General features: G+C 40.7%; 1 protein-coding gene across 1 annotated transcript; it reads right to left on the bottom strand.

Moving 5' to 3' along the window:
- Positions 1–1,172: 1,172 nt before the first annotated feature.
- On the bottom strand, positions 1,173–26,877 carry cog6 (component of oligomeric golgi complex 6). The gene is made up of 19 exons (XM_034097718.1): positions 26,652–26,877; positions 23,138–23,281; positions 21,909–21,980; positions 21,767–21,825; positions 15,305–15,416; positions 14,742–14,824; positions 14,455–14,525; positions 13,458–13,551; positions 11,949–12,077; positions 10,536–10,627; positions 9,945–10,009; positions 9,542–9,633; positions 9,129–9,246; positions 6,359–6,490; positions 6,038–6,205; positions 5,418–5,525; positions 3,798–3,851; positions 3,601–3,680; positions 1,173–1,952 (listed from the first exon to the last, which is right to left on the bottom strand). Exons 1-19 carry the CDS (start codon positions 26,784–26,786, stop codon positions 1,805–1,807), a joined length of 1,956 nt encoding a protein of 651 aa, XP_033953609.1. The 5' UTR covers positions 26,787–26,877; the 3' UTR covers positions 1,173–1,804.
- Positions 26,878–27,725: the final 848 nt, after the last annotated feature.

Here is a 27,725-nt window from a genome sequence, read left to right as displayed (position 1 = left end):
AAAAATTAATTAATTTGAATTGTGTCTGTCCAATTAAATTCTTTAAAGCAGCATCCCTTTGTTGTGAGCGATATTCCTGATGTTGAACAGCTAAATCCTACTTCGAGGGGCTATTTATTTTATGTTCGAGGAAGCATCATTTCTAAGCATGAACCTGTACTAAAAGGGCAAAATGAGTTCCGTCGGCCATTTTTTGAGACTCAATTCGTTGCCTCTGGATGACAATAATCTTCAGTTTCTGGAGCGAGAGGAAAACTCCCTCAATATTGTCCTTTAACCCAGATTCCTGCTGGTCTCATGCTCCATCAGGCAAAAGCTTGGTGACCGCTGTCACATGGAGCGGATGATGGGATGAATGTTTGCCACCCTGCTCACCACTACCTGCCTCTAAGTGGTGACACCTCTCACATCTGCTAACTCATTATTACAGCCACCCGCAGGAAAAAGCTCTCACGTGCTGAACTGTGCAGGATCACATGTACTCACACACAACTGATTTGCAGCTGAGTAAGTGAGGGCGTGCACTGTGCGTATTGTTACACACAAACATTATGCTGTTATTCTGTGATCCTGCTTCTCAAACACCGCCCAACTTTCTGCCAAAGAGTGCAGAGTAAAAACACTCCAAACTCCAGCTTGTATCCGACCGGAGCCAAGCAGAACTGGACTAGAGAGTGGGTCTATTTAAAGGACTTAAGAGGCCGTCCAGATGCTGAACTTTGTGGTATTCCATTTATTCCCAGTACTCGATGTCCTGGCCAATGATATCCGAGTAACATCCGGTGAGCCGGGGAAATCCTGGGTCTCAGTGCTGCCAGCGCTGCTAAGAACCCTGATGTCAGATTGCAGAAATGAAATGCTGCCTCTCAGGCAAGATGTCACAACAGCCGGCCGGATCAATATTCACTTATCTTTACTGTTTCAGAGGTGCTTTACTGGGGATTATGTGGGCTGAGTGGTGTCAGAGTTTCAACGACATGATATGATATTATAAGCTATCATGAGTTCATATTTCTAGTCTTGGGAGTTTACTTTCGATATCAATGAAAAATACCACATTTGTGGGATCAACCTATAAATATTAAATTTCATTTATGTGTGTATCATAGACTGTATATTGTGTGTGCATGTAAATATTAATATATGTGAATATATTGGACACTTTGCGGTAGTACGGATTCATTAATTTATTGCAATACAAGTATATAATACATTACTGTGTGTCATTTACCTTAAACCTTAAAGCCAGTAGCATTATAGTCTTTACATCTGATTCAACGTAGTAGGATATTCTTTAAAAAAAACAAAAACATGGTAAGAAATATTTTCCATTTAATCCCTGCAACGCTGGTGCTGGAACTTCTGTGGTTACTGTTAAAAGTGCTCAGAATGAAATCAGCCACAATGTGAAGAGGGGGGAAATAACATGAGTCTCTTAATGTAAGCTTTTGCTTTATATAATTATCAATTTTTTTAATAAAAACACATTGTTTTGTACATTTACAAACATGGTAGAGGAGAGAACATGGTCTGAAAACAGGAAGGAGACGTATGCTTTAAAGACTGTCTGCAGCAGTGAAAGTAAACGGATAATGTACATAGAATGTTCTTTTCCCCCGGCACAGGAGAGTCTCTGAGGTCAGCGACTCACAGCCCACATTTCCCACAAAGAACCCCACCTTAACAACTACTTTTTTGTATATATATTTGTGTTATTATGCTGTACAAATGACAGTTCTTCAAATAACCTACAGGCTGCACGTCCCTGGGGTTCACCTGGTGTTTTTGAGATGAAAAGGGTGTTTCAGGACAGCAGGGTCTGGACCTGCTGAGGGGATCTGGGCAGCAGGTTCTCCAGGTCTTTGTAGCTGTTAGCCGGGCTGCTCAGCGCCGAGTAAACCTCCCCGTATGCTCTGCACACCAGCTCTGTGGACTGACGGAAGATCTGCTCCCTGCACACACACACACACACACACACACACACACACACACACACACACACACACACACACACACACACACACACACACACACACACACACACAACTCTTACCATTTTGCACTCACAGAACAAAGTGGCAGCAGTGAGTTGGCCTTTAAATCCCAACATTTCTAGAGTAAATTAGACGAGTAGGGCTGTGTTGTCATTAGTCACTGATCAAGAGCTGATTAACAAAGCCATGAGTAAGAATTTGTCCCAATTACTTTTCTTTCTTTTTCTTCAGTGACCATTGAATGCTCCGGCTGTGACAAAACAATGAGTGGCAGGATGTGGTGCACACTGCCATCTATGGACACATAATCCACCATTAATGAATAAGCATCAGGTGTCAGCCACAGGACTACAGACTAAAGAAAAGACTCTTCAAATGAGATGTCATCATTCATCCATATTTCATCTAATGCACATCATTTAAATGTTATGGATTTCTCGACCCATCACTTAATACGTTTCAAATCAAATGTTCTTCAGATTTGTGTTTGAATTAGTCCATGAAAAGGATGTTATTTAGCAAATATATTGATAATCAAGTCATGCAGCAGTCATTTTATAAGCGTAAATGTCAGTAAATGTCCTGCTTCGCTTACATAGAAAATATAGTACATTTGATAGTTTGTAAAAAAAGAGGTGGCTTTCTCTTTTCTTTATTGTTTTTTCAAAAGCATTTCTATGAAAACTAATTAGTTAAAACATATTTAGTCTCTTTGGATTTTGTTTATTCATTTAGTTCTACATCATTTTTCTTTATTATTTTCTTTAGCAATAAGAACGACGCGTACCGTTAAGTGAGGGACGTCATGTCACGTCATGTCACGTCACTTCTTGCAATGTAGTGCAAACAGAGGACACTGAAAAAGACTAGGAACCAGTCCTCTCAGGCTCTTGAGAACAAATTGTTTTAATTGGCCCACAGAGGAGAAAGAAATGCGTATAACACCTTGCCCCACACCCAGGACACTAACAAGAAAAGTAAAACAACGGTAGTCTAAAAGTACATTGCCATTATTGGTGGGCAGCCGGAGTGTTTTCAGAGTGCTGCGGGTGTTTTTGTGTATTTAGGTGAGCAGAGGGGCAGACTTGAGAGAGAGAGAGAAAAAGACAAAGAGGAGGAATGATTTCAGGGAACGAGTGTGAGTGAGAAATGGACCAGAAGCTAATTAATGGCGTCCTGCCCATCAGTCCTGCCATGTCCATTAATAGAGAATATTAACCTGAGGTACAGAGTGCTTCTCAAGCCTGCTGCACTTCCCAGTAAACGTGACTCATAGAAAGAGCTCTCCGATGTAGCAGCTGGATTGAGCTAAAAGCATGTGCATGTTCTGATCAGTAAGACAGGCGGTCCGGCCGAACACTCTCACTGTGTTTTAGGCTTCAGCAATTTAGCATCCAAACTCGCCATGCATTTAGTCGAGTGTTTTGTTTGGAATGCAGTAATGATCGTATTGCAGCAGGGAAACTAATGAACGCTGAACATGTGTAGGCCAACGCTCCCGTTCTATTCATACCTCTGTGGAAGCACCACGCCATTTTATAAACATTTACCATGAAGCTCGAATATCGCATGTTCTTACTACTGTCAACTAAGGACAAGGGCTCACTTGATGGCTGCGCTGAGCAGGAAGTTGAGCTGGGGCATCACAAGAGTGTCCGGCGACGACAAGTAGCGATCGAACTGGACCTGTTGTTTGAGAGAGAGATGTGAGCAGGTGATGATTCAAAGAATCACAATCATCAAGTGAGACGGTACGATTCCTGCAGGTGGAGTTGCTGCATTTATACACAGAGAGCAACTCACCATCGCAGCTTTCACAGAAGAGCTGTCCATGCTGGGGAGGAGGGAGAGGGGACCCTGACACAGAGAAGTAAACATCAGCATAGAATCCAACTCAAGGTCACAGTGTTTGAACAGCAGAAAGTCAGGTGGTCCTTCATTCAGTCGCGTTTAGACGACAGGCTGCGTTAAAACATTTACCCCTTTAATGTTTGTCGACATTGCCCTCAGCAGTGGATGCAACCGGAGGAGGCTGGGCGCAATTATGACTTTACCTCCGGCCCCATAAACGGGTAATAAGGATAATTTATTTGTCTTTGGTTACGGGGGAGGGTTTTTAAAAAAAAATCGTTTTATCATTGAGGTGTACTCCTTCTAACCTTGCATGAAAGGAAGATGATTTACACAAGGGCAGGACGATATGATCTGGATCATAATAAAATGTCACATTTATCTCAATGAGTATAATAGGTGCATGTGCAGCACAGGAAACTTTCTTTATTGTGCTGGATTACAATTTTGATGGCTTATTAGTCACGGCAAAGAGAGGAGGTCTAGGGAGAAAAGGGATTTATAGTTTTTTTTTATTTAATAAGGTTTATTTTCAGCGACAAGCATATTTATCGATGGGGAACACAATGTGTTTTATAAAAGCTGTAAATGCTGAGTCTTGGAAAACAAGACCAATTCCCTGCCTAAATCTTGATAGGCAATAAAATGACTGACTCTGTGAACCGAACAGCCGGTACCTTAAAGGCAATTACGCGACACTGATTATCCAGAATGGCAACACTAAGTCGAGCTTAAACGCCTAAATTGCCAACATTAAAAGCAGCAAATAAAAGGCAGTGCAAGGGTCAAAGCTACAGCGCAGCACCCAGAGTGATTACATGGGGATGTGGGCACATTAACAAGCACATTAGGAGCCTGCTCATCTGCCAGCTAAAACCAGTGTTGTTTTAATCACTGTTTTCTTGTGTCTGACTTGTTTGTCTGACGTATCACAGATAATTACAGGGATACAATAAGCAGATAGTGAAATGAAAACTTTTTAAACGTGGGTATTCTTTAAAATAGTTGACATCTGGTATGCCATCGAGTGTGGAGAGCGAGACCCAATCCTTTTAAACAGAAGACTATTTAAAGGAAACCCGAGACGGGCCACCCGAGGAGAGGTATTCTGCAGAAGAATGACAGTTCTTGATTGAGCTCTGCATGGAGCTGCAGCAGCGGGGTGTGGTGTGTCCTGACATGACCCTGGCCTTCAGACTCGCATGCTAAACCACAACTATGGGTCTTAGTCAGCCCAGTGGCAAAGAGTGTTGAAAAGAGGGAGGAAGGCTCTGGCATCGGCTCTCTCCTCTGCACGGCAACATTCTGGAGAAGCTAAAACAATATCTGCAAAAGAACATAATATGATCTGCCCCTCTCTGTCTCATCTGAACATGTGATAGAAATGCTATTAAACCCTAATAAAGAGATTGGTCATGTGGTAACCATAGCGATAGTGAGTGTACAGCCCAAAGAGGTAGTGGAAATAATTATGTTAGGTAGTAGGGGGGCTTACAGGAGAGATGTGATAAAAAAAAAACACAGTTCTGCAACTTGAAGTGTGTGTAAATGGGTAAGTGTCGTTTGTGAGACCTGCTCAGCGCTATGCTGCTGGACGATGCTGTAGAAGTAACTCAGTCCGGCTCTGGTCAGCACGAAGGACGCCTGCTCGTTGATCAGAGTGTCAAGGTGAGCCTCGATCTGTGTAATGTGGGAGAGAGTGGCTTAGCCTCGTGTCCAAGCGCACATTGTGAGCCGATGGTACTTGAGGCTAATAGAGAACCTCGGTGCTATTGATAATGAAACTTCCACGGGAGCTCTCATGGTGCTCAACTACAAAAGGTGGGCTTTAAATAGAGGATAAGTGCTACATTTGAAAGTGAGCAACAATGCATGATGCACACCCTTCTATGAGACAGCAAATTAACTCTTTTTTTAATAAAAGATGTATGCTCTATGGGATTTAATGAAAGGAACAAGACTCATGTTGAATGAACAATGCCCCTACACACGGACAATTATGTTGTTAGCTAGGTTCTAATGTTGGATGGCGTTAGTGTTCCATGAGTCAGTCCAATGATCTAGTCCAACTAAGGTCCGTCTTTATTTGTTTTATGCTCTTGAAACACTTAGAATTAAATAGATGCCTAAACCATGAAAGAAAATCTAAATCACTTTTAATTGGTTGATAATTATTTACAATTAGGACAGACCTGGAACTCCAGCATCTCAAGCCTCTTGTCAGTGAACTCAAAGAGAGCCAGGGTGGTCTTCATGACATACAGTGAGTTGACCATGTAGGAAGCCATGTCTGCAGTGCCGAGGTTACTGGCAGACACGGTGCATAACTGCAGGAGAGGATCCAGGATGCAAGAGAGCACCTGGGGAAATAAAAGAAAGCCTTAAGAGACGAGGCAAATATCAATGGCTTGGATAAACAGGTAACATAAACACATTTAACACATTTTGATATGATTATATAGATAATAAAAAGGGAGAAGAGTTTTCTTTTTTCTGTTTTAAAATGAGTTTACCTGAGCAAAGTCAGCCTGGCGGGCATCCAGAGGAACCACTGAGGAATCGTGGGAGGCCAGCACCTCCCTGAGGAGGGAGAGGGTCTGCGTGAGGGAGGCTGTGGGTCCCAGGTCTGCGGGTGGTAGCTCCACCTGGCCAGACGGACACGGTCAAAATAAGTTTTATTAAGTTAGACAAAGAGCAAAGTTATTCTTGCAGAGGTTAGCTGTGTGACGGCTGTAGCGTTTACTGCATGGGTCGGCAACAGGCGGCCCGCGGGCCATTGTTGGCCCGCCAGCAATAATATTTGGCCCGTAATTTTGAGAATCAAAAATAAAATCTTATTTTTTTTTTTCTTTCAACATAGGACCGACAGTTGCACATCAGGGTTTCCGTTAGCCGCCGGTCATTATCGGCCGATATTCACTCTTAATAGTTTGATCGGTGCTCTCTATAAAGGCTGATCAGGAGAGCTGGATCTGATCGATATGGACAAACGCGAGTGAAGTATAACCGGACGCGAGAGAGAGATCAGATCAGCTGCTGAGTCTGACCGAGACACTCAGCTCTGCATAATCACCTGAAGCCCCGCCCACTGTTTAGCGAGCTGCGTGAGAAACTGACGGGCTGTCAGGAGAGAGAGGGAGGGAGAGAGGAAAAGAGAGCATCCGTTTCTCCCGTGTTATTATTCAAAGTTAATGTAAACTTTTGAATAATGTACTTCATCTACTGCAAGTAGTTTGTTTGAATGTAATAATGATGTTGTTTGTTGTTTGTGGAATCATTTATTGAAAAATGAATCTGAACTTTTCGATCCGTAACGATTATAAACTGAAGCAATATAAAAATGAGCCCCATTAACTGAGTTTTAAACCTCAGCATATCCGGTCATAGTCTGGTGATTACCTGCTAACGGAAACTCTGCTACACCATTCTTATTATTATTATTGAAACATGACCGGTAAGTTTCAAATGTGTCCGGTAAAATAAATTCTGTCCCGACATATTTACATTCATAATGTCAGCGGAGGGAGGGGAAGCGGCGCTGTGGAAGAGCAGAGTGGCGAGGGAGAGCTGTCATCTTCCCTTTACAAGCTTCAAACATGTATTTATCGTGTGATTTTGGAAATAAAAGTTCCATATTCTGAAAGCCAAGACTTTGTTTATTTAAAATCAAACAAAAACACCCAAACCCCAAAAAACTAGTTTTTTATGCAAATCCACGTTTATTTTGAAATGAGCCGTTCCGACTTTCGACTGATTTCGATAGAGCGGGTCACATATGGCAAATGTGTGGTTGGGGGGAACCAGGTCAATTAAAGTACTTATTTAACTATTAAATACATTGAGTTTGAGTAAAATACTTGGCAAAACTGCTGTAATTGATTTATTTTGTCCTTTGGTATTTTGTAAAGGTTTTCAACCTGAAAGAATCCTAATGTGTCCTTGAGAAGTTTATATAAAGAAAAGGAACAAGGATTCCAGTTGTCCATGCGTCCTCTGTTGCCCCTCAAGCCTCTCAAATGGGCAAACACTCAAATAAATGCCAAAAACCCAGAGAACCCAGAGAACTTGACAATACTAAAAGTATGTTAAATAACACTGCTAACTAGTTAATAACTCTACTTAACTCAGTATGGTCCTCAGTATGAGGACCATCCTCCCTAAAATTTCAGAGAAAATTAACTTTGAAGAGAACAATAAATACACCTCAATTTAAAAGATAAGTCCGTTAAAATACAGATAATAGCCCTGGCGTTGGGACTGAAATGGGGCTAGAGAGGACGAGCCTCCCTTTGGGCGGGTCTAGCCAGAGGCTCTGGATTGGATATCATCAGTGAACCAATCAGCGGATCTGACTGCGCATCAGAGTGTTGATGGGGAGGGTCATCAGCGATATCAGAGTTTTTTCTGAACCGGGGAACAGGGGCGCTGCGCCCTCTTACCAAAATCAATTCCTTGAATTAGGCTTTGATTATGTTCTGGCCCGCCATCTTGCGGCTCAGCAAAAAAATTGGCCCAAGGCCAAACTTACTTGCCTACCCCTGGTTTACTGAGACAAGCGGTGACACATTCTCAAAGCATCCTTAATGAGCAGCATGATAGACCAACCATACACACACTTCCCGCTGCTACTCTGAGCCTCAGCTTGTTCAGTCACTAGAGCTTTTTTTAATGAAGAGGGTTTTGATTTCATTGGCTTCTGGATACACAACACAGAACTGATCCAAGTCACCGGTGTCCACCTAATAGAGCAAATTATGAGAAGCCTGTGTTCCTGGCATTAGATTGAATTTACACCAAAACCCTGAGGGCCTCCAATGTGATTAACACCGAGCTACGGGGATCATTCTTGTAACTGCGATCGATCAGGACAAAGCCTGCATGTTATATGGAAGAGCTACCGCTCGTGCTGAGGTATATTTGGATGGCAATTTAACTAAGCGGTACATTTGGTGTATTTTGGCAGCTAGCGCCATTTTGATGGTGTGGCCAGCAGGCTGAAACTGTTTACCGGCATAAGCTCTTCAAAATAGCCTTGTTGTCTTTGAGGGTTTCAAAGCAGAGCTGAAATACACAATATGTGTCCACAGGGTGCATACTCAACTTCTGCACTGTCCTTTAAGCTTTTATGAGAGAACATTGCAAACTGTCTCTATTGGAAAAACAAAGCTTCTTCTTCTTTTGGTGATGGTGGATTGGTTTTACTAGCATTTTCTCACAACCGTAGAAGATAATAGAAATAATGGGGATATTATTCAAATAATAATCTTCCTATTCATGTCGTACCTTGTCCATCAATCTGCTTGCGTGCATGCTCAGGCTGTTGAAGAACATCTTTTTGCTGAGGATGTGCATTTCTTCAATATTGATGAGCAAGGAGGCCACACTCGTCCCAATGATGGAGCTGCACAAAGATCAAAGATTGAACAAAAATGGTGACTTGAAAATAAAAAAAAAAAAGCAAAAAAAGAATTGTTTTGTCCAGCTGACTTCCCCAAATGTTATGGAAAAAAGCTAATCAATATATTTAATTGATCAATGATACACAAACAAAATGCAGCGTATTCCCATATAAGCAATCAAATTAATCAAAGTATGTTTTGCTTTACAGATGACTTAAATGATTGACTGATTCTAAAAATAAATTGAGGGAAACATTTATAAATTGTTGCCCTATTTTGCCGAGTGAGTTGAAATACCTGATGGTGTGGTGGTAGAACTTGAGCAGGTTGGACAGCTTGTAAAGCAGGACAGCTCCGGGCTCCGCCACAATGACCTGTTCAATCCGAACCTGAGGGACAGATCACACGGTGAAGATGTGAGCAGAACTTAACTGAACACGGTCTGCATTCAACAGAGCTAGTCAGTGTTAGCAGTGTGAACAAATGCCTTGCTCAGGGACACCAAGTGCTACCGAGGTGTCCCTGAGCAAGGCACCGTTCCCTACACACTGCTCCCCGGGCGCCGTTCATAATGGCAGCCCACTGCTCCTAACACTAGGATGGGTCAAATGCAGAGAAACCATTTTGTTACATAGTAAGTAGGCCTACTGTGTAATGACAATACAAGTATATAAAAATAAATAAAAAATGTGGTGCTTACTTTAAGCGGCCTGCAGACTCCCTCAGTGATGTGTCCAACCGAGTCCTGCATGTTCTCCTCCACACCTAAGTGAAAGACACACACAATTAGTCAAGGCTATTGAGGAATGAAGTCATACATACATAAATATATAGAACAAGGAGTCAAATGTAGGAGATCAATTAGGATGTGATATTTCATCTTTTTAATAATGTTTTTTAAATGGAGCTGAATGATACCCCTACTGTGCTGCGCTCACTGCTGACTGCTATAGAAAGTTAGATTAGGAACACAACAACAGGATCAGTCATCAGCTGAATTAAATGTACTGGAATTAGATCCGTTTACACTCACAAATGTTGGCTTACCGAGTGACTGATTTCCCATACTCTATCCAATAAACAAGTTACCACTGTGACATTTGTTTACAAGCACCTACGCGTGCAATATACACCAAATCAAAAACTCAACAAAGCAACTGAGACGATAAAGGCAATATTCATTGAAGAAAAGGAAAAAAGCTGTAGTTGCATTTGTACATGAAGGTTTGGCATGAAGTGGGAATCCTGGAGAACTGCAGAAAACGTCATTATGAGGCAGGAAACGTCATACCTTGCACAGTGACTTGTTTGAGCAGAGCTTCAAGGTGCTCTTTCTCTGAGGCGGTGGCTTGGTGCAGCCAGGCCAGCATGTCCCCAACATACCTGAAAGATGTACACAGTGTGTCAGTGAGGGGCCACGCTGAGGGCAAATCTTACCACGCCCGGACCACAGCTCCATCCAGGCATGGCTCATCATGTTTCACTCACAAACACACGGCTTTTGGTGTTGCGCAACGGGGGAAACAGAAAGGTTAAACTTGAATTATTGTGTGTTAAGTGTATGAGTGTGTGTTTGTGAGTGTGTGATGACATAGAAAGGTGAGAGAGGACTAGATGTTCTCAGAACTACTGATGGCTGCTATAAAGTGGAGGTGATTTTGTGTTCCACACACGGCTCATGTTCTAAGACAATCTCCCATTTGGCTCCCGGGCACATGAGGCAGAGGGAAGGGGATGTGGTACAACAAGAAACACAGAAACACTCACACACAAATGAAGATTTGATTTCTAGAATTGGATATGATTGGATTAAAAAAAACATTGCAATATTTACAGAAACTGAATGGATTCTAAATGTAATTATTAAACACATTGTCAACAAGAGTTACACCAGTTTCACAGGGTTATTTTGAGTACCTTTCCATTTTTTTTAAATGTGCATTTCTCTGAGAACATAAAAATGAAGCTGGCCTGAGCCAACAAATGTTATTTGTGTAACAGGAAGAAAATAGATTTCTGTATAAATGTATACTTGTTATTCTTGACCTACGGGGAAGGAATACTAAAAACATTTGTGTAAAAAGTGTCTATAAGTAGTTTTATCGTGATTGAAAGTAACCTTTACCTTTGTGTTAATTTACTTTCAAATAATAATAATCTTATGCAAGCTTTTCTCTACTTCCATGCCCTTAATGCCCTTCACTGCCTTCATTAACATTATCACCATAGAAACTGAACCAATAAACACGTTATTAAATAAAACCATTGTTTCCATGTGAATTTCTTTGAGTGTATAATGTCGTTTTTAATTTATTGTATCATTTGTGAGCATCAGTGGTTGTGTCCCCAATGTAAACAGTTGACAATTTGAAACAATCAAATCATTTGTCAAAAGTGATGTTAGACTGTTTAAATACATAATAAATAATAACTTGTTTTTCCAGTATCTATTCATCAAAGATGAATTATGTAGATGTTGCATTTTTTCAGGTGAGATTTATCTTCGATTTTGTAGATATCCTTTAACCGACCTTAGATTTAAACTCCTTATTCAGTATGCCTTCAAACTCACTGCAGAGAGATGATCCATGAGTTTCTCAAACTCTGGCAACAACAAAAGGTCGCTATTCCAACAGAACCAAAGGCTCCTTGTGATTTAATTACAGTAAGAAAAGGCAATGTTTTGCTCAAACATGTGATGTACCTCATAGGGTCATGTGAATGCATCTCTATGGGGCGTGGCGTCCCTCCTATCCCACCGCGGGTGAGGGCGTCGATGAAGCCTCGCACCACCGCACACCTGCGCGCAGTACCAAACTCATCCAGAGTGTATCTGACCAAAACAGAAGAGAAAGAAAGCCGTGTGAAAAAGACGGCAGCAGCAGTGTTTTCGTGCAGGCTGAGTGTCGGAGGTCAGTCCGTGACACAATCAACAATGCAGGAAGCTTTCCCAAAGGGGGAAGCTTTGAGGGTGTTTTGATTATTTGGCGGTGGCAGGCTCTGCGACAGACTAAATAGAAGATTGAGTTGAAATCTCAGCCTCAACATCACCAGACTGAGCATGACCGTGAACTGAGACAGGTGCATGTTCAGAGAGGACAGACAGACTGGCAGAACAAGGGGCTGAAATAAAACATCTTAACGTGACAGGGCAACGTGTGAAAATGTCCTCTGTTGCGTATAAATCATTTGCATGGAGACTGACCGCAAATGCTTTTAAAACGTTTTTCTTTTCTTCTCTTCAGTATGTATTTGTGCTTGCCTTTAAATAAAAGTGAGTAATGGGCATTAGCAATCCTTAATATGTGCTTCAATCATTTCAGAGCACTTAAAGAACAATTCAAAATAAAGTAGACCAAAGGGAAATCACGAATAAAGCTGCTTTCCGTTTACAAGGAAAATGAATCTCACACAACGCACTGTCCTTACTTGATAAGAACAGAATGATTTCAATCTTAAACCCTTTTGTAATTTAACTGTGAGGGATATATTTGGACTGAATTGTGCAAAATACACACTTGAAATTAATACTTCTCATATGATATTTGTAAAGAAAATGTAGTTTGTTACATTGCTGATTGTTAGTTTTTTTAAGTGGATCAGTACTCTCATTCTGCTGGCGTGATGATGGCCTAATGTTCTGTTGCTTCAGGCTGTTTGCTCTGTGGTTTCCAATCAGAAACCACTTGCTTTCTCTCACCGAAGACCTCATTGTGACAAGGATCTTCTTGGCATCAAGTTTTCACGATTCCACTGCGAGGAGCCCGCAGAAGAAAGTAGCAGATTGAAATGCAGAGCCTTGTAATCGGTAGGGGAAGAGGCATTTCATTTCCAAGTTAACTAGCATGTATTGCTGCTCCTATGAGCTTATCTTATTTTTTATTACCTCTGTAAAGTGTCTTTGGGCTCTTGATAAAGCGCTTGATCATTCAAATGTATTATTATGACGCATGTCAGTGAAGTATAGCGGCTGTTGCTATCTGGCAAAGATCGTACAAATAAGTGGTTTGCAGAATTCTTTGAGGCTACAGTTTTTATCAATTTGAATAAATGAATATTAATCCCTTGATATTTGTAACAGTTTAAAACATCCATCACTACACAGGTCTATTTCAACCAGCTGTTCTCTTAGAAGATGCATTAACACTGACATTTAGAGAAAGGTAAAAGAAGTGTCAGGCGACACAACATGCATTGTGGGTTTGTATCTTACTTATAGAGGACAGGTCGGTCTTGTAATGCTTCCATGGCTTGAGACAACACAGGGCTGATATCACAGGACTCTTGGGTCAGTCCTCTGCACTCATCTTGGTAGAAAGAAAAAAACAAGCAGCTGCAGTTTATCTGGTAAATCGTCTTGTGTTTGTGTACTCCATTCAGTGTTGCTTAATGGTTTGGACTAAAGTAGCCCCATTGATAGGAAGCAAATCAAAGAAACAAGAAAGTGTTTCATCTTTTTCCCATGGGCTATTCTAGTCACTCAGTTTACTTGTGAATGAGACAATACAAACAATGGACAGGCAGTGGCTAATATACCAGACAGTTGGAAATATGGGTCAAACGCTCACCCCATGTTAATGGCCTCACAATTCACTCTGACAAAAGCATATTAAAATATAACCTCATTACAAAATAAACGTACCTCTACTACAGTCAAAGAAGTATGGAATAACATAATAACATTCGGTTCTTTAATTTGATCATTACCAAAACTTTTACTTGACACATTTTCTTCTTTGCTGTCTTTTAGTAAACCTGAATTACAATTAAGTATTTCAGAGCAACTCTTAATTTACTATATGCCCGATGTTTACAATCTAAATGGTTCATACTCCATATTTATTTCAATGAAAGAACACATGGCTAAGTTAAGGGAAATGTTAGTTTCTGGTAGAATTTGGCAAAGAGGTTATGAGTCACATGTGTCCTCAAATGACTAGTTTTTTTTTACTGACAACAGAAACATTTTGTATCCATCTCTTTTCAAATGACAAAAGAAAAAACAATAACGAATCATCAAACAGTTAAAGAAAAGGGACGCAACTTAAGACCAAAATAGACTCAAATCAATGATTCCGGTTGGAAACTTCCTTATTATTTTCAAAATGCACTCGCTTATTCGTCAGGTCCAAGGTGAGTATGGAAGGTCAGAGTGAGTCAGTTTTCTCTGTCGGTGAGCTGGTGTTATTAACTCTGCGTGGTGTACTCACTCTGAGCCCAGCGGTAGAGCTGCTCATAGGATGTCTCCTGTAACACGGCCATCTGCTCCATGATCTCTAACCTGGAACAAGCACACACACCAAGACCACATATTACATACCCATAAGCTGCAGTGACATAAATACCCAACCCAGGTGTTTTTTTTTTCCACTCATCTGTTCCAACATTCAGGTTGCCAATGAATTGAACAAGAATCGGTGTAAAAGACACTGTGAGCCACTTCCTCTGACAGAATGAGACCACAGAGCGACAGTATGGAGTGAGACGTGCACCTCACCCTGCAGTCTGCTGGTTGGTTCTCAAGAGGATTTTCACGTCCTCGTGGATGTGCTTCACTCGGCTGAGGGCTTTGAAGAACTCCTAGGAAATTAAACACATGAATATTTTAGCCAGCAATAAAGGGTTGTAGATTTACAGAAGTAAATAAACATTAATTTTTGCAAACCCAACAAAATGGTAAAAATGTTTTGTGGTGAGACCAAGGATAGCATTTGTAACTCATCATGTTATATTGATAAATATAATAAAGAGGTTCCCAGGGAAGGAAGATCAAACTATTCTCAACCATTGGACTCGACTGGCCTTGGAGTGCCATCAAGTGGGCTGCATTGGTACTGCCAAATGGTTAAATATAACCCAAAATTAAATATTTTGGTAATTTACTAAGCCAGCAAATGTTAAATAGGTCTTGAGTTACAAAATGTAAAGAACCCATGAACTAGAGGAGCCAATTAGCTTAGCCTCTCAAGCTAAAAAACCAAAGGGAAAAGACAGTTCCAGATCAGAAACACACTGATACACTGACTTTAATCACTTGGTATACATTATAACGTGGATTACCTCAGTGACGGGTGCATCCCGAGCCCCTCGCAGCGCGGCCATCTCCTCATTGGACAGCTGGAACTTGGCAAGGAAAGCCTGGGCAACCTGAGCTCTCACCTCCAGGCGATGACTGAGGGGAAATAAATATTGGAAGTTCATTCACTTGTCATTTTTGTAGTTGAATGATTTTTTTCCCATATGGTTTCATTGTTTCTGTTCTGTCCAGTTGGGCCTTGCTTGTCATCATGATTTGTTTTGTCTGTTTTCAAGTCCCTTGTAGATGTTTATCTCCCAAAATGACAAGGTTTTCTCTTCCATCTTTTTTCATTGAATTCTATCCCTGTTTTGTGTTTTCCTAATGTTTAAAGGAAAATACCCGTTAGCGTGGAAAACTGGAACAAAGATGCATGCATAAAGGGGCCCTATTATGCTAATGTTCAGGTTTATAATTGTATTTTGTGCCTCTACTGTGACTTGTTTACATGCTTTGATGTTCAAAAAGTGCTTATTTTCTCATATACTGCCTGTGCTGCAGCACCTCTTTTCACCCTCTGTCTGAAACCAGAGCCCAGTCTGCTCTGATTGGTTAGCTGGCCGACTCTGTTGTGATTGGCCAACTGCTTAAAAATGAACCCCCACCTTAGAAGATCACGTCCAATGTGTTGGAGAACTAGCCAATAGAATCTCAAGTTTTACATAGTGACGTCAATATGTTACGGAAGTAAACAATAGTCCATTAAGGCGTTTGAGGCAGGCGTTTCTGTGGGAGAGAAACTCCCTCTGGAGGGAACTTTGGGATTTTAGACTTTGCAGACCATTTACATGCACAATAACTTACATAACACACTACAGGAAAAAGAAAACCCCAAAGCATCATAGCTTTATGCTTTTAATAAAAAAAGAAAGAAAAGCAAAACGTCAACAAGCTGTAATGTTTGAAGTCTCACAGCAGAGGGCAGTCACATTACTCAAACACACACATGCACACAGCTCTTGCTCACAGTGGACTCAGAGTGAGACAACAGGGCAGGACAGTAAAGATATCATGTGTCGAAGATAAATAACGGAGGGAGCCAAGACACACAAAAAGAATAGAGCCAGATTCAGGCCAGGTTTCATCCCTATCAATAACAGCAGAGTGATCACTATCAGTGTCACTATAAGTGTCTCAACACAATAGTGTCCATGGCAACAGCCCCAGTCAAACAGGGAACTCTGTCACGGGATAGCAGAACAGCAGCGAGTACTCCCTCTGTCCCCATCCATCCATCCAAATCACCCCGTCTATATTCTCTGCCCACGTCTGAGAAAACAAGGCTGCATCAGTAAATCACTGTGTTGTTTTGGTGATGGAGAAGAACCCAACATTATCTAACCATTGTCTCGCACACAGCTATTACCAGTGCTCACCCAGCTGAAAGTAAAAGGGTTGTAAATCTGTTACAGGATTCTATGATTTAGTATTTCTTTGCACAGCTCGCAGAGTCTCACAGGACTTCAAGGCATCTTTGCCCGTTATGTGTTTCTATGTTGAAATGTGTCGCAACGCACAAAGACAGTTTGGGTGAGCCACCGCCTTGAATTGTATGCATAGACTTGGGGATCATGCCTTAAAGTTGTACATCATTACAAGTTGGCATTATAATTAAAAACGGTAAGAGTAGTGACAGTTCCATCAATAATGTGTTAATGTTATGCAGACAGAACGCTTTCACTGGGACATTGTCAAAACTTCTTATTAGTTGTCAATTTTTTTTAAATAATGTAAGAGATGACAGTTTGAATTATAAGGTACCCGTCACTGTCAAACGCACGTTAAAAAAACAACACAATTCAAGAACACCATGCCACTGAGAGATAACAAGTTAAAACAAAAAGGCACTCAGCCACCTGGAATCTCATCACAATTAAAGAGATGCATATAAAAAATTAACAAGCTATGCTAATGAGGCCAGTCATTCAATTAATGCATATATTAGAGAAAGCATTGCTTCACACAACACTTGAGCAATAGTCATATATTAGCTGTAAACTGTTGTACTGTGGAAGCTACGGTTGGTTCAAGAAAAGTGATATTATCACTAATATGCAAATGTTGCAGCTGGCTTCAACCAACATCTAATTGAATCATCTGTTCTGTCGCAGGAATCTGAGCTGCAAACAAGGGACTTATATCATTAAAGGTTGTTGAGTTATTGTCTACAGCAGGGGAAAAGAAGAAGAGAAACGCATACAACATTGGAACTAGGATAAAAGATCCCACATACCAGTTTTATGGGACATCAAATTGATTGTCCATCCCATCATCCTAATAACCATAAAAGCTTTATAAGCCTCATTTCATATGTCACATTAAGATGCCATAGGTTGGAATTCTATTCATGAATCATTTAAGCCACATTTTGTATTTCTACTAAAAGGAAGGTGCCTTTGAATTAGGTTGTGTTTGTGAGAGGTTTTGATAGACGGGTATTGACATTTTTACAGATAAACTTAAAGATAAGTCGGAAAGTAAGTTCTTAATATATTTTAGTAATAATGTGATTGGCCAGGATACACACGACACCCAATTTTGATACTTTCCCATGCATATTCTGTTATTCTGTCTATGGATGTGTTGAGCTTCATGGGGTTCGGAGCACCAGCAGAGAAAACCGTTTTCAAGTATCAAACTGAGAAGTATCTTCACATCAAGGAGGCCCGAGATTGACAGACCTGTTCCTCCAGGAAGTCAATCACAACAGGCAAACAGGTTGCACACGCCTGTAAAAGGTGAGGAGAGGGGCATTGTGGGAGCTGTTGCAGCGGTGCAAAGGAACAGAGGAGCAGCGGGGTCGTTTCTACAGCGCTGTCAGGACATGGCACATTCTTTTCCAGACTGCAATTACCGAATACCATGGAGAGGAAACATACTCGAGTGAATCTGCAATATCACGCATGTAGAGACTTCAAAGAATGAACTGAATATTTATGCTTTTTTTCAACAATATGTGCAAGGGGAAGTAAGATCCAAGTTACATAATGTTCCAGAATAGGAAGAAAACAAGTTTGGCGTGTCAGTTCCTTTTGTGTTGGGTTGTGTGTGTGCGTGTGCGCAGATTCTTCAACTAGGCCAATTGATTTTGTGTGTTCAAGCACAGAAAATCACAGCACAATCTCATAAACAGCTTCATCAAACTGAAACACTGAAATTACCGATGCCTGTTTAATAACCTCACAGAGCTGATGGTGCAGCACCAAGAACATCAAAACTGAGATTCCAGCAGTGAAAAAACCTTTATTTTGATTTATTTGAACTTAAACATTTGATATCTGTGTAAAGATGTAGAAGACATTTCTCATTTCTGACTGAAAATCAAACAGAACGCATGACAAGTAGATCAACTGTTGTGTCTAAAAAGCGAAAGTCCAACCCTCTCATAAGTCGTAAACCATGTGGGTCGATTATCCATTAAAATCTATTACGGGCCACTTCAAAAAGGCATGCGTGGAAATTTGGCATTCACAAAGCTGTTAGTTAGCCACGCGCCAATGATCACAGGCACGTCAGACAACCCGAAGTCACACTCACATCCATTCCCTCATTGACAGCCAGCTGAGCCTTAATAAGCCATTTTATATCCCTGATCGTTCTATCAAGCCTTTCAGAGATCTGGATTAAGTAATGACTTACACAGAAGTCATACTGAGAGCATTGGTTTCATTTTCTTTGAAAAATAGAAACACAGGCTGATAATTCATCTTGCGTTTAATTGTAGGAATTACTGTTGGAAACAAGTGGCTGCCTTGAAGCCAAATGCAGCAGTTGTGGTCAATACATTGCTGTTTGTCATGCAGCCCAGTAGGCCTTCCGTAGCTGTGAGCGATTCAGTAATAGATAAGATAAGATGGACTTTTATTAATCCCTCGTGGGGAAATGGTTTCTCTGCATTTGACCCATCCTAGTGTTAGGAGCAGTGTGCTGCCATTTTGAACGGCGCCCGGGGAGCAGTGTGGGGAACGGTGCCTTGCTCAGAGACACCTCGGTAGCACTTGGTCTTGCCAGGACTTGAACTGGTGACCTTCCAGTTGCCAAGCCAAGTCCCTATGGACTTCGCCACCACCGCCCAATAGCTGAAGAATTCAACTAGCAGACCGACCCCTCCAGCTGCGGCGGCTCGTGTCTAAACATCCGTTAGAGACACGTTTCAACATGTTCCGCAGATAACATGTCACGCGAATGCAAAGATCACACAGTGCAGGGCAGGTGGGTAGTGTTACGTTTCATTATGGAACAACACGCAACACCTATTTAGTGCTGACAGCCTATTTGAAGAGAACCAGCACAAAACAAAAGAGCAGCCCCTCTGACAGCTGGCAGACAAACACAGGCCGTCTCCTCCCATTGGCCAGCCTCTTCCACCTTTGCTTCTGTACACTGTCAGCGACGCACTGCTCCTTTCCGTTTCATTAGAGCTGACAAATGACAAAGTGCCACTGGAAGATAAGATAGCAAACAGTTCAGCAAAGGCCTCGCCATGCCAGCTAAACACACAACGGGAGCATCTGTAGGGCTATGAAAATGACTGTTTTAGCACACATTATGAGATAGTACTGCTAAATGAGTGTCAACAGCAAAGAAGACAATGGCATAGGACTGCAGAGGCCTGAAAAAGACATGACAGAGAAACTGGAGTGGCCGGGCTGACTGGTGGACGGCTGAAGGAGGACAGCTTGACTGCACACACTTCCCCTGGCAGCTCTTCAGAGACAAAATTGCCGAAGACAAGGTCAAAACCCGGCGTGCAGGCACTATCCCATCTGGCTGTGGGGGTCATTGTGGTTCTGCAGATTGAAAATGTCACGGTGGCGGACAGCAGGCCCCAATGGAACCACTATGCAAAGAAAGAGACAAAGCTGCAAGGGCAATGTTAAACCTCTGACCACCTACCTTCATAGAACCATGCAACTATTTGTTGGTGGCTTTTTCTGTCAGATTCAGAGCCGCCCCCCCCCCCTCCTGTGTCACCAATCTATCAATTCCACGCTAACGTCATGCCAGCGGAGCATGGAATTGCCTCGGTACATCACAGCTGTAGGCAGTGTCTTTTGCCAGAACTCTACATTATCTTTGCCCCTGTCACCTCACAAGGTCACTGAGCACTTAAGGTCACAGCCGCCACAAAATGCTAATGAAGCCCATCCCAACACTCAGCCACTGGCTCACAGGAGCGGGTGTTTCATTTACACATTCCTGTCAACACTGCCCGGAAAACAAATCATAGGTTAATGACACCTTGATTAGATTTATTGGCAGCCTTTCAACCCAAAAACAATGGATTGGTATTCCAAGACGCACCGTCAGACGCGACCCGTGACTCTATGTCATGGTGAGCTCTTCATTTTGAATCTGCATATCTAATGGGTCTTAATATCTGTTGTCAGCCAATCTGATTGCACACGCTCAAACACTGATGGGCACCTCTCCAGTCGTAATAGTCTGACTTCAACAAGATAAGGGGGTAACGCAGTGTAAACAATAACTACTTTAATGTGTATATCAAGGCCAAACATCGCAGGGCATGACCAGTAAGGAAAAGAATGCTTCGTTAATGATGATTGCTGCCCTCCTTATGCAAATAGACAGCTGCAGGAGACATATTCATCAACCTCATGAATCATTCATACTCCTCCTGCCCTGCACTCATCTCTCACAACTTCTGACATTAAGGTTGAGCTGCATTTGACAGAGTTGAGAGAAATGTACTCACAATTAAACAAACATATTGTTTTAAATGGTCGGGTCGAATCAATATTTGTGCATAGATTTTAAATGATTTGTATATATATTTGAGGCAACTACAGGAAAACAAGGAAGTGCTAGCACCTTTAGCAAGGTCTGACTTTCAGAACCAAACGATGGATGCAATAAATGCGTATCATTTGCGAGGTGGACCATGATTCCTGCAGTGCTTATATTGAAGTGTTTCTTGTCTCGAAAGCCGCCTGAAAAGAAAAACTCTAGGGGGATGGAATGGATGGGGTCAAGCATTGGACTGATAAAGATGGCTATCAATGATGCATGTGGAAGGTTCCCAAAAGGACTTAGCATCAGAACAGATAAGAGGAGAAATGAGAGTTCCAGGAAGTTTCTGCAAATATTTTTGAATCAAGCTGCCATCTTATCTTCTTTGTCTCTCGCTAATACTCTGAATTGCTAGTTTAGAAGTTCAGGGTGGCAGGCTTATCATACATGTCAGCCATTGAGTTGCAATAATGTTTATAATACTGCTAAGTAAAATAGCCCTGACTCATTAATCCAAAACAGGCAAGAGTTAATATGTTGTAAACCCCTAACTGAAAGATATATTTCCACCAGTTGTAATCCTCACTGATTCACTATACATTACTTTGTTCTGCAACAATCAAGTTACAAGGTTGAGGTAAATGCAAACATACATCCAAACACAGACACCAAACGTTTACCCGTTTAGAACTCACTTTTCTCCCTGCAGCTTGTTGGTTTTTATGATGAGGTCTTGAGTTTGGTCCTTAGCAGCCTGTTGAAGAAAGGTTGCATCAGAATTGTTCTCAAAATGCATTTATTAAATCAGGCACACAAAGTAAAACAAATATACTATACCTTTAACCTGTCTGTCATTTCTTCACAACATGTGCTCATGGCCTGGACATCCTCATGAACACTTTCAAGCTCCTATGAGAACATGACGTTACAGTTGGTTACAACAGCACTGTTCATACATGAAGAGTCACACATATAGTTCTAATTAGGGATGCTCCGATCGCCAATTTCGGGGCCGATCGCCGGAATCAGTATCAGCCGATACCGATCACCGATCCGATCCATTTTAAGTGATGTTTAAAACTCAGTTAATGGCGCTTCCACAAACAACAATCAACTTGATTATTACATTCAAATGAAGTACATTATTCAAGTTTACATTCACTTTGGATAGTAACACGGGAGAAATGAGCGGAAACTCTCTCTCTCTCTCTCTCAGAGATCTCATGCAGCTCACTGATCCAGTAATGAGTGACCCGACAGTGAAGAATAAATATATTTATAACTAGTTTAGCTTGTTCCAGAGGTAGATCAAATAGCTAAGTGTGTTAGGTCTAACTCTGAGTGTGTGTTTCGCTGCGCTCACCGGTCCGGCGGGCGGAGCTGCAGGATTTCTGCTTCACACACGTTGCATACCGCTATTTTACTGTCTTTTTCAGACACCTTAAAATACTGCCAGACCGGTGAAGCCATTTTGTTGAGCTTGTTTTGCCGCACACAGAGACAAGTGTCATGTATTTTACGTCATGTGATCGGCTCTCGCGATCGGCATGTTTAGAGAGCACCGATTGATCGGTAGAGAGTGAGTATCGGCCGATCTCGATCGGTGACCGATCGATCGGAGCATCCCTAGTTCTAATACATATTGAACATTAGCATGTTTTAATTCAAGGTTTTCACAATATCCACGACAGCATTTACTCTTGTGATAATCCCTACTGAAAAAACCTTCCATCCCCTATTGAATTGAAACAATATGTCAATATGTCTATCCCTGAAGTTTGAAATGGAAATAATAATAATAATAATAATAATGTAATATGCTGTTCATAACTACCATCACAGCTGGTTTCTTTGTCATTTAATCTAATAACATAACATCAGGGGCAGCATGTTTGGAAAAACAAAGTTCACTATTTAGAGATTAATTTACTCAATACCGTCCCCACGTGACCTGTTGTAATCCCACCTCAGTTCAAGATAGATACACTGCACAGGTTCTGATGATTTGAGTTGACCTTGCTGTTTAAAGATAATAAACTGTATGTTATTGCAAAACTCTGAGTTACCTCTTTTACATCCTTAAATATTCGTGCAAACTCCTCGTTGATGGAAAGGCTTCTTCTCTCTATGTCACCGCGAAGATTTCTCCTGGTGCGCAAACTGTTCTCAGTGAAGAACACAGAGAGGGCCTTCAGAGCCTCCAGCATTTCCTGAAAGCACAACATAATATGATAATGTAAGGCAATTGGTTTGTTCTCAACCAATGTCTGGTGAGGATCTGTTCCCCTTGCACTCAACTGCGGTGAAGTTACTTTGAGTTTGGCTATTCGACAGACAGCATGAATACATCATTTTTTGTGATTTTCAATAACTCCGCGCAGACTTGTTCATGTGAAAAATGATGCTAAAATATTAATAATAAATGTGTCCTATGTGGCACACGGTTTTTTATTATAAATGTGCCATGAACTGAACTGAACTGAACTCTGGAAAAGGAGGGCACACTTCTATTTAAATACATATCTATTTGATATAAATATTTTAATAAGAAAATCATTTATCCATGTCAAATAGAAAAAACTATAAAAAGCAATGACAAGTGGTGTGCTCTACTCGAGTGTAGTAACACATTATGATTTGCACTGACTTGGTCACATGATAAGTAAGCTATTGAAGAAAATAAGGACTTTTCAATAATAAAATATTCATATTAAATTGAAAAGGCACTAAAATCCAATAAAAAGAGGTGTGTCTTATTTGTGCAGTGTAGCAATACAATGCTGCATTGACTTTGAAATGTTAAACCTAAAAACTGCAGATACTTTCATTAAAATATTCATATTTAATAGAGAAAACACCAAATGTCACTGGTGGTCTGTCGTATTGATACAGTGTATTTATAACAAATCTGCATCCAGTTGGAGTCATTGGGTCAAATGAAATGGAAGCTATTGAACAAATCATACATTGTAATAGAAAAAAAAAGAAATGTCATTAAAATGTCATTAGATAGCAGGAGGACTAAAATACAATACTTTTCAAAGTGTAGTTATAACATCTGACATGGATTTTGATTCACTTGAACACATGACATGAATGCTGTTGTAACTGAAATGATCCTCTAAGCAAATATTTGTGTAAAATCAGATCATGACAGTAATCAGAAATCAAAAAATGCTGTGACTTCTAAGACACGTGTATGTAATTGTTTTTGCATAATTTGTACACACATGGGCAAGTAAGCATGGAATTATTGAAAATATAATTGGTTTTGTGTCAAACTGTCATTTATTCAGGGATGCAAACTCATCAGGCATGAACAAGGTGACAAGGACCCGAGCCCCCCTACCCCACGGAATATCGGTTTTAAAAGGAATTGCAGAGGATTTTAGCAGTCAGAACAACTAAAGCAGCAGTGTTAATAATAACAGAAATGCCAAAGAGTCACATCTAATAAAAATATATAAAAGCATTTATTTTAATTGTGTAGCAGTCAGTTTATAATTTTGGCAACACTGTTGAGCATTTTGAAAATGTATTTTCATGCCTCTGTGCAAGGCTTAGTCTTTCTATCTGTATAGCCAGTGGTAAGTTCATAAACTCAAGTACTATACTTGGGTACAATTTTGAGATACTTGTACTTTATTTAAGTATTTCAATGTTTTGCTACTTTGTTCTTCTTCTCCTCTACAGTTCAGAGGTAAATGGTATTTAATCCCTTTAGTGACTTCACAGATGTGGATGAATGATGTGAAATATAATCAAGTGTTAAATCAGACTTTAGTTCCACCTGGAGTAAATCCACAAGCTACCCTGCAGTATACAAATTCATTCAAACTAGCTGCACCTTCACCAGCTTTGAGAACACTTTCATGATCAATCATTATAAAACATATCATATATATTATTCTGAAATGGACCAATCTGCACAAGGACTACTTTTACTGTCGCTACTTTCACTATATTTTGATGATAATACTTTTGTAGGCTACTTTTATTTGAGGAACATTTTGATTGCAGGATTGTTCCTACATTCTGGTACTTCTACTTTTACTCAAGTACAAGACCTGAGTACTTCTACTTTTACTGAAGTACAATATTTGAGTACTTCTACTTTTACTCAAGTACAAGATCTGAGTACTTCTACTTTTAATCAAGTAGAAGATCTGAGTAGGCTACTTCTACTTTTACTCAAGTACAAGATCTGAGTACTTCTACTTTTACTCAAGTACAAGATCCATACTTATACCACCTCCGTTTATAGTCTATGAAAAAAACTATTAGAAAACGAAGGCTAAAGCTAGCGTTAGCACATAGTGACAATGTATGCTAGCTAGCTAGCTAAACGATAATATTACGACAGAAAAACTTTTCAGTGCACATCACGCTTTGCGCTCCGACAGGGAGCTCTGCTCTGAACGGCCCGTTCTAACAGCTGTTTACCAGCGGTCCAGTCTGTGCCACAGTGACTCCGGACCACACAGTTAATATTAACGAACGCACCCGTAAGTAATGTAGCTGCTGAAGCTAGACCATCATCGCGGAGCAGCAGAGCCTTCTTATACATCCATGAGCAGAGCCGACAGGCAGGAAGACTCGAGCACACAGCTCGCGCTTCATTATAATATATAAAAAAAGAACACCATGCGTGTCATGATGGCACATAACAGCTCGCGGCTGCAGATTACTTCGGGTCCCAGACCCCACAAACATTTTTAGTGCAGATCTACACGAATCACACAAACGACCTATTTTGGGTTCAAAACGGAGAATTTCGCCGAAAGGTGACAAGTTTGCATCCCTGTTTATCTATGCGGTGTAGTGCCGAGAGATATGGAGTCAGAGGCGGTGCATCGAAGGTGCAAAAGGGAACTTTAATGAGGAGCAGAAAAGGACATGTTGTCGGGTCGCAGCCCGGGTCGACAAGAGAGAGAAGCCAGGAGGGCACACAACATATATAGACAACACCTAACATGTCCGTGTGGAAACAAAACCCCAACTGTAGTTCCATGTGTGAATTATGATCCCCAGTGTATTAATGAGTGGTCACCACAGCGGTCACTCAGTGAAACTCCGTGGTTTCACAATCTGTGAAACTGAGTCAGAAAACCGAAGTGGATGCGTGTCATTCTTTCCTTCAACACCCAAATCCTCACCCCTGGAACTTAAAATATCCTCAAACAAATCCTGTAAGGTTCTGTTTGTAAGGTTTTCTTCACCACCTCCTTTAACCTGACCCAGAAAGCAAGTGCTAGTTTCTCTTTTCTTAACTGCAGCTGCTTCTATTAGTACTGCATTAATAAGGGTTGACTTAATAGCTCCATTACACAAACGTAATGATTGTATTTGAGTGTATCCTCTTTAAACTGGGATGTGTCTTTCTTCTGCTCCATAATCTAGTATTACCTGTTTATCTGGCCCATAGTCACATTCACCCAAATATCGTAAACGGTTTCATCTTATTTATGTATTCTCCATGTATATTTGCTTAATATAGACCCAAAAGCAACATTGTGTGACTATCTTGCACGTCAAGCTAATGTTAGCTAGCTAGCAAGAAGCTAACCTCTTTCGTCTTACCTTGTCATTGTCGAGCCTCGTCTCCAGGATTTTGTTAAGCTTCCTTGACAGCGGGTTATTTGTTTGAGAAGGCACATTTTGGTTTTGTATGACAGTGGAGCTATCAATCACATGTTCTACTTTAGCAGCAGCCATTGTACACAAACACCTCCACGTCAACTTTTGGAAAGATGTTTTGGTCCGTCTGGAATTAACGTCCGGTCGGGATGACGATCCGTCGAGTAAGGATACAACGTTCCCCTACGTGGTTTATTTATTTTTGTTTAACTACGTTATCAAAGGGAAGATGTGTGAATAACGAACGTAAATAATAATGGTTCTGGTGTATATATAATGTTTCCTCGTATTTAAGATGTCTCACTTATTGAATAAGCTATGTTAATTTGTTGTATCATTATTTAGATATGATTAAGTAGGCTACCACATAACACATCTGTATAGGCCTACGTAATATGCTTTAAAAGCTGATGTAAACGGGTCCGTTAAGAGCGTTATCAATTGATGGGATGATATGTGAGTTAGATTCACCTTTAAAAGATAAGAGGGACGAGCCCATCATTTAAATAGATCCCCGCATTAAAGCTGTCTACTTCCTTCCCTAATAACACTAATAAAACACACACACACACACACACACACACACACACGCACTGCGATCTATGATCACGATTCAATGTTACTGTTATTGAGAGCGCAAATAAAGAGCAATGGTGCGTTCATTTACTGTTTGATGTTTTCCACTTGGACATTTTCACAGGAACATATTCAATATTTTTGAACCAACTCTCTAACTTAACCCAACGTGAGAGTCTGATAATGAATAAATTACTATGTTATAAATATCAGTTTAAATATGGTAGAACATTTTTATTTATTTTTTAGATGAACTATTCAATGGCATGTAGATATCAGAAACATACTTGTTGTCATGCTTCTTGAGGACAACATTGCTTCAGCAAATTAATTTCATGTGAAAATAATTACTATGGTAGTGTAGTAAACCTAAAAACACATTTGAATAGATTTTCCCAGGCAAAATAGTGTACATGTGTATACATGACGCTGTTTTAGAAC

This window comes from Pseudochaenichthys georgianus, chromosome 13, assembly GCF_902827115.2.
Source record: "Pseudochaenichthys georgianus chromosome 13, fPseGeo1.2, whole genome shotgun sequence".
NCBI classification, from domain to species: Eukaryota; Metazoa; Chordata; class Actinopteri; order Perciformes; family Channichthyidae; genus Pseudochaenichthys; species Pseudochaenichthys georgianus.
This window is presented reverse-complemented; position numbering and strand designations above follow the sequence as displayed.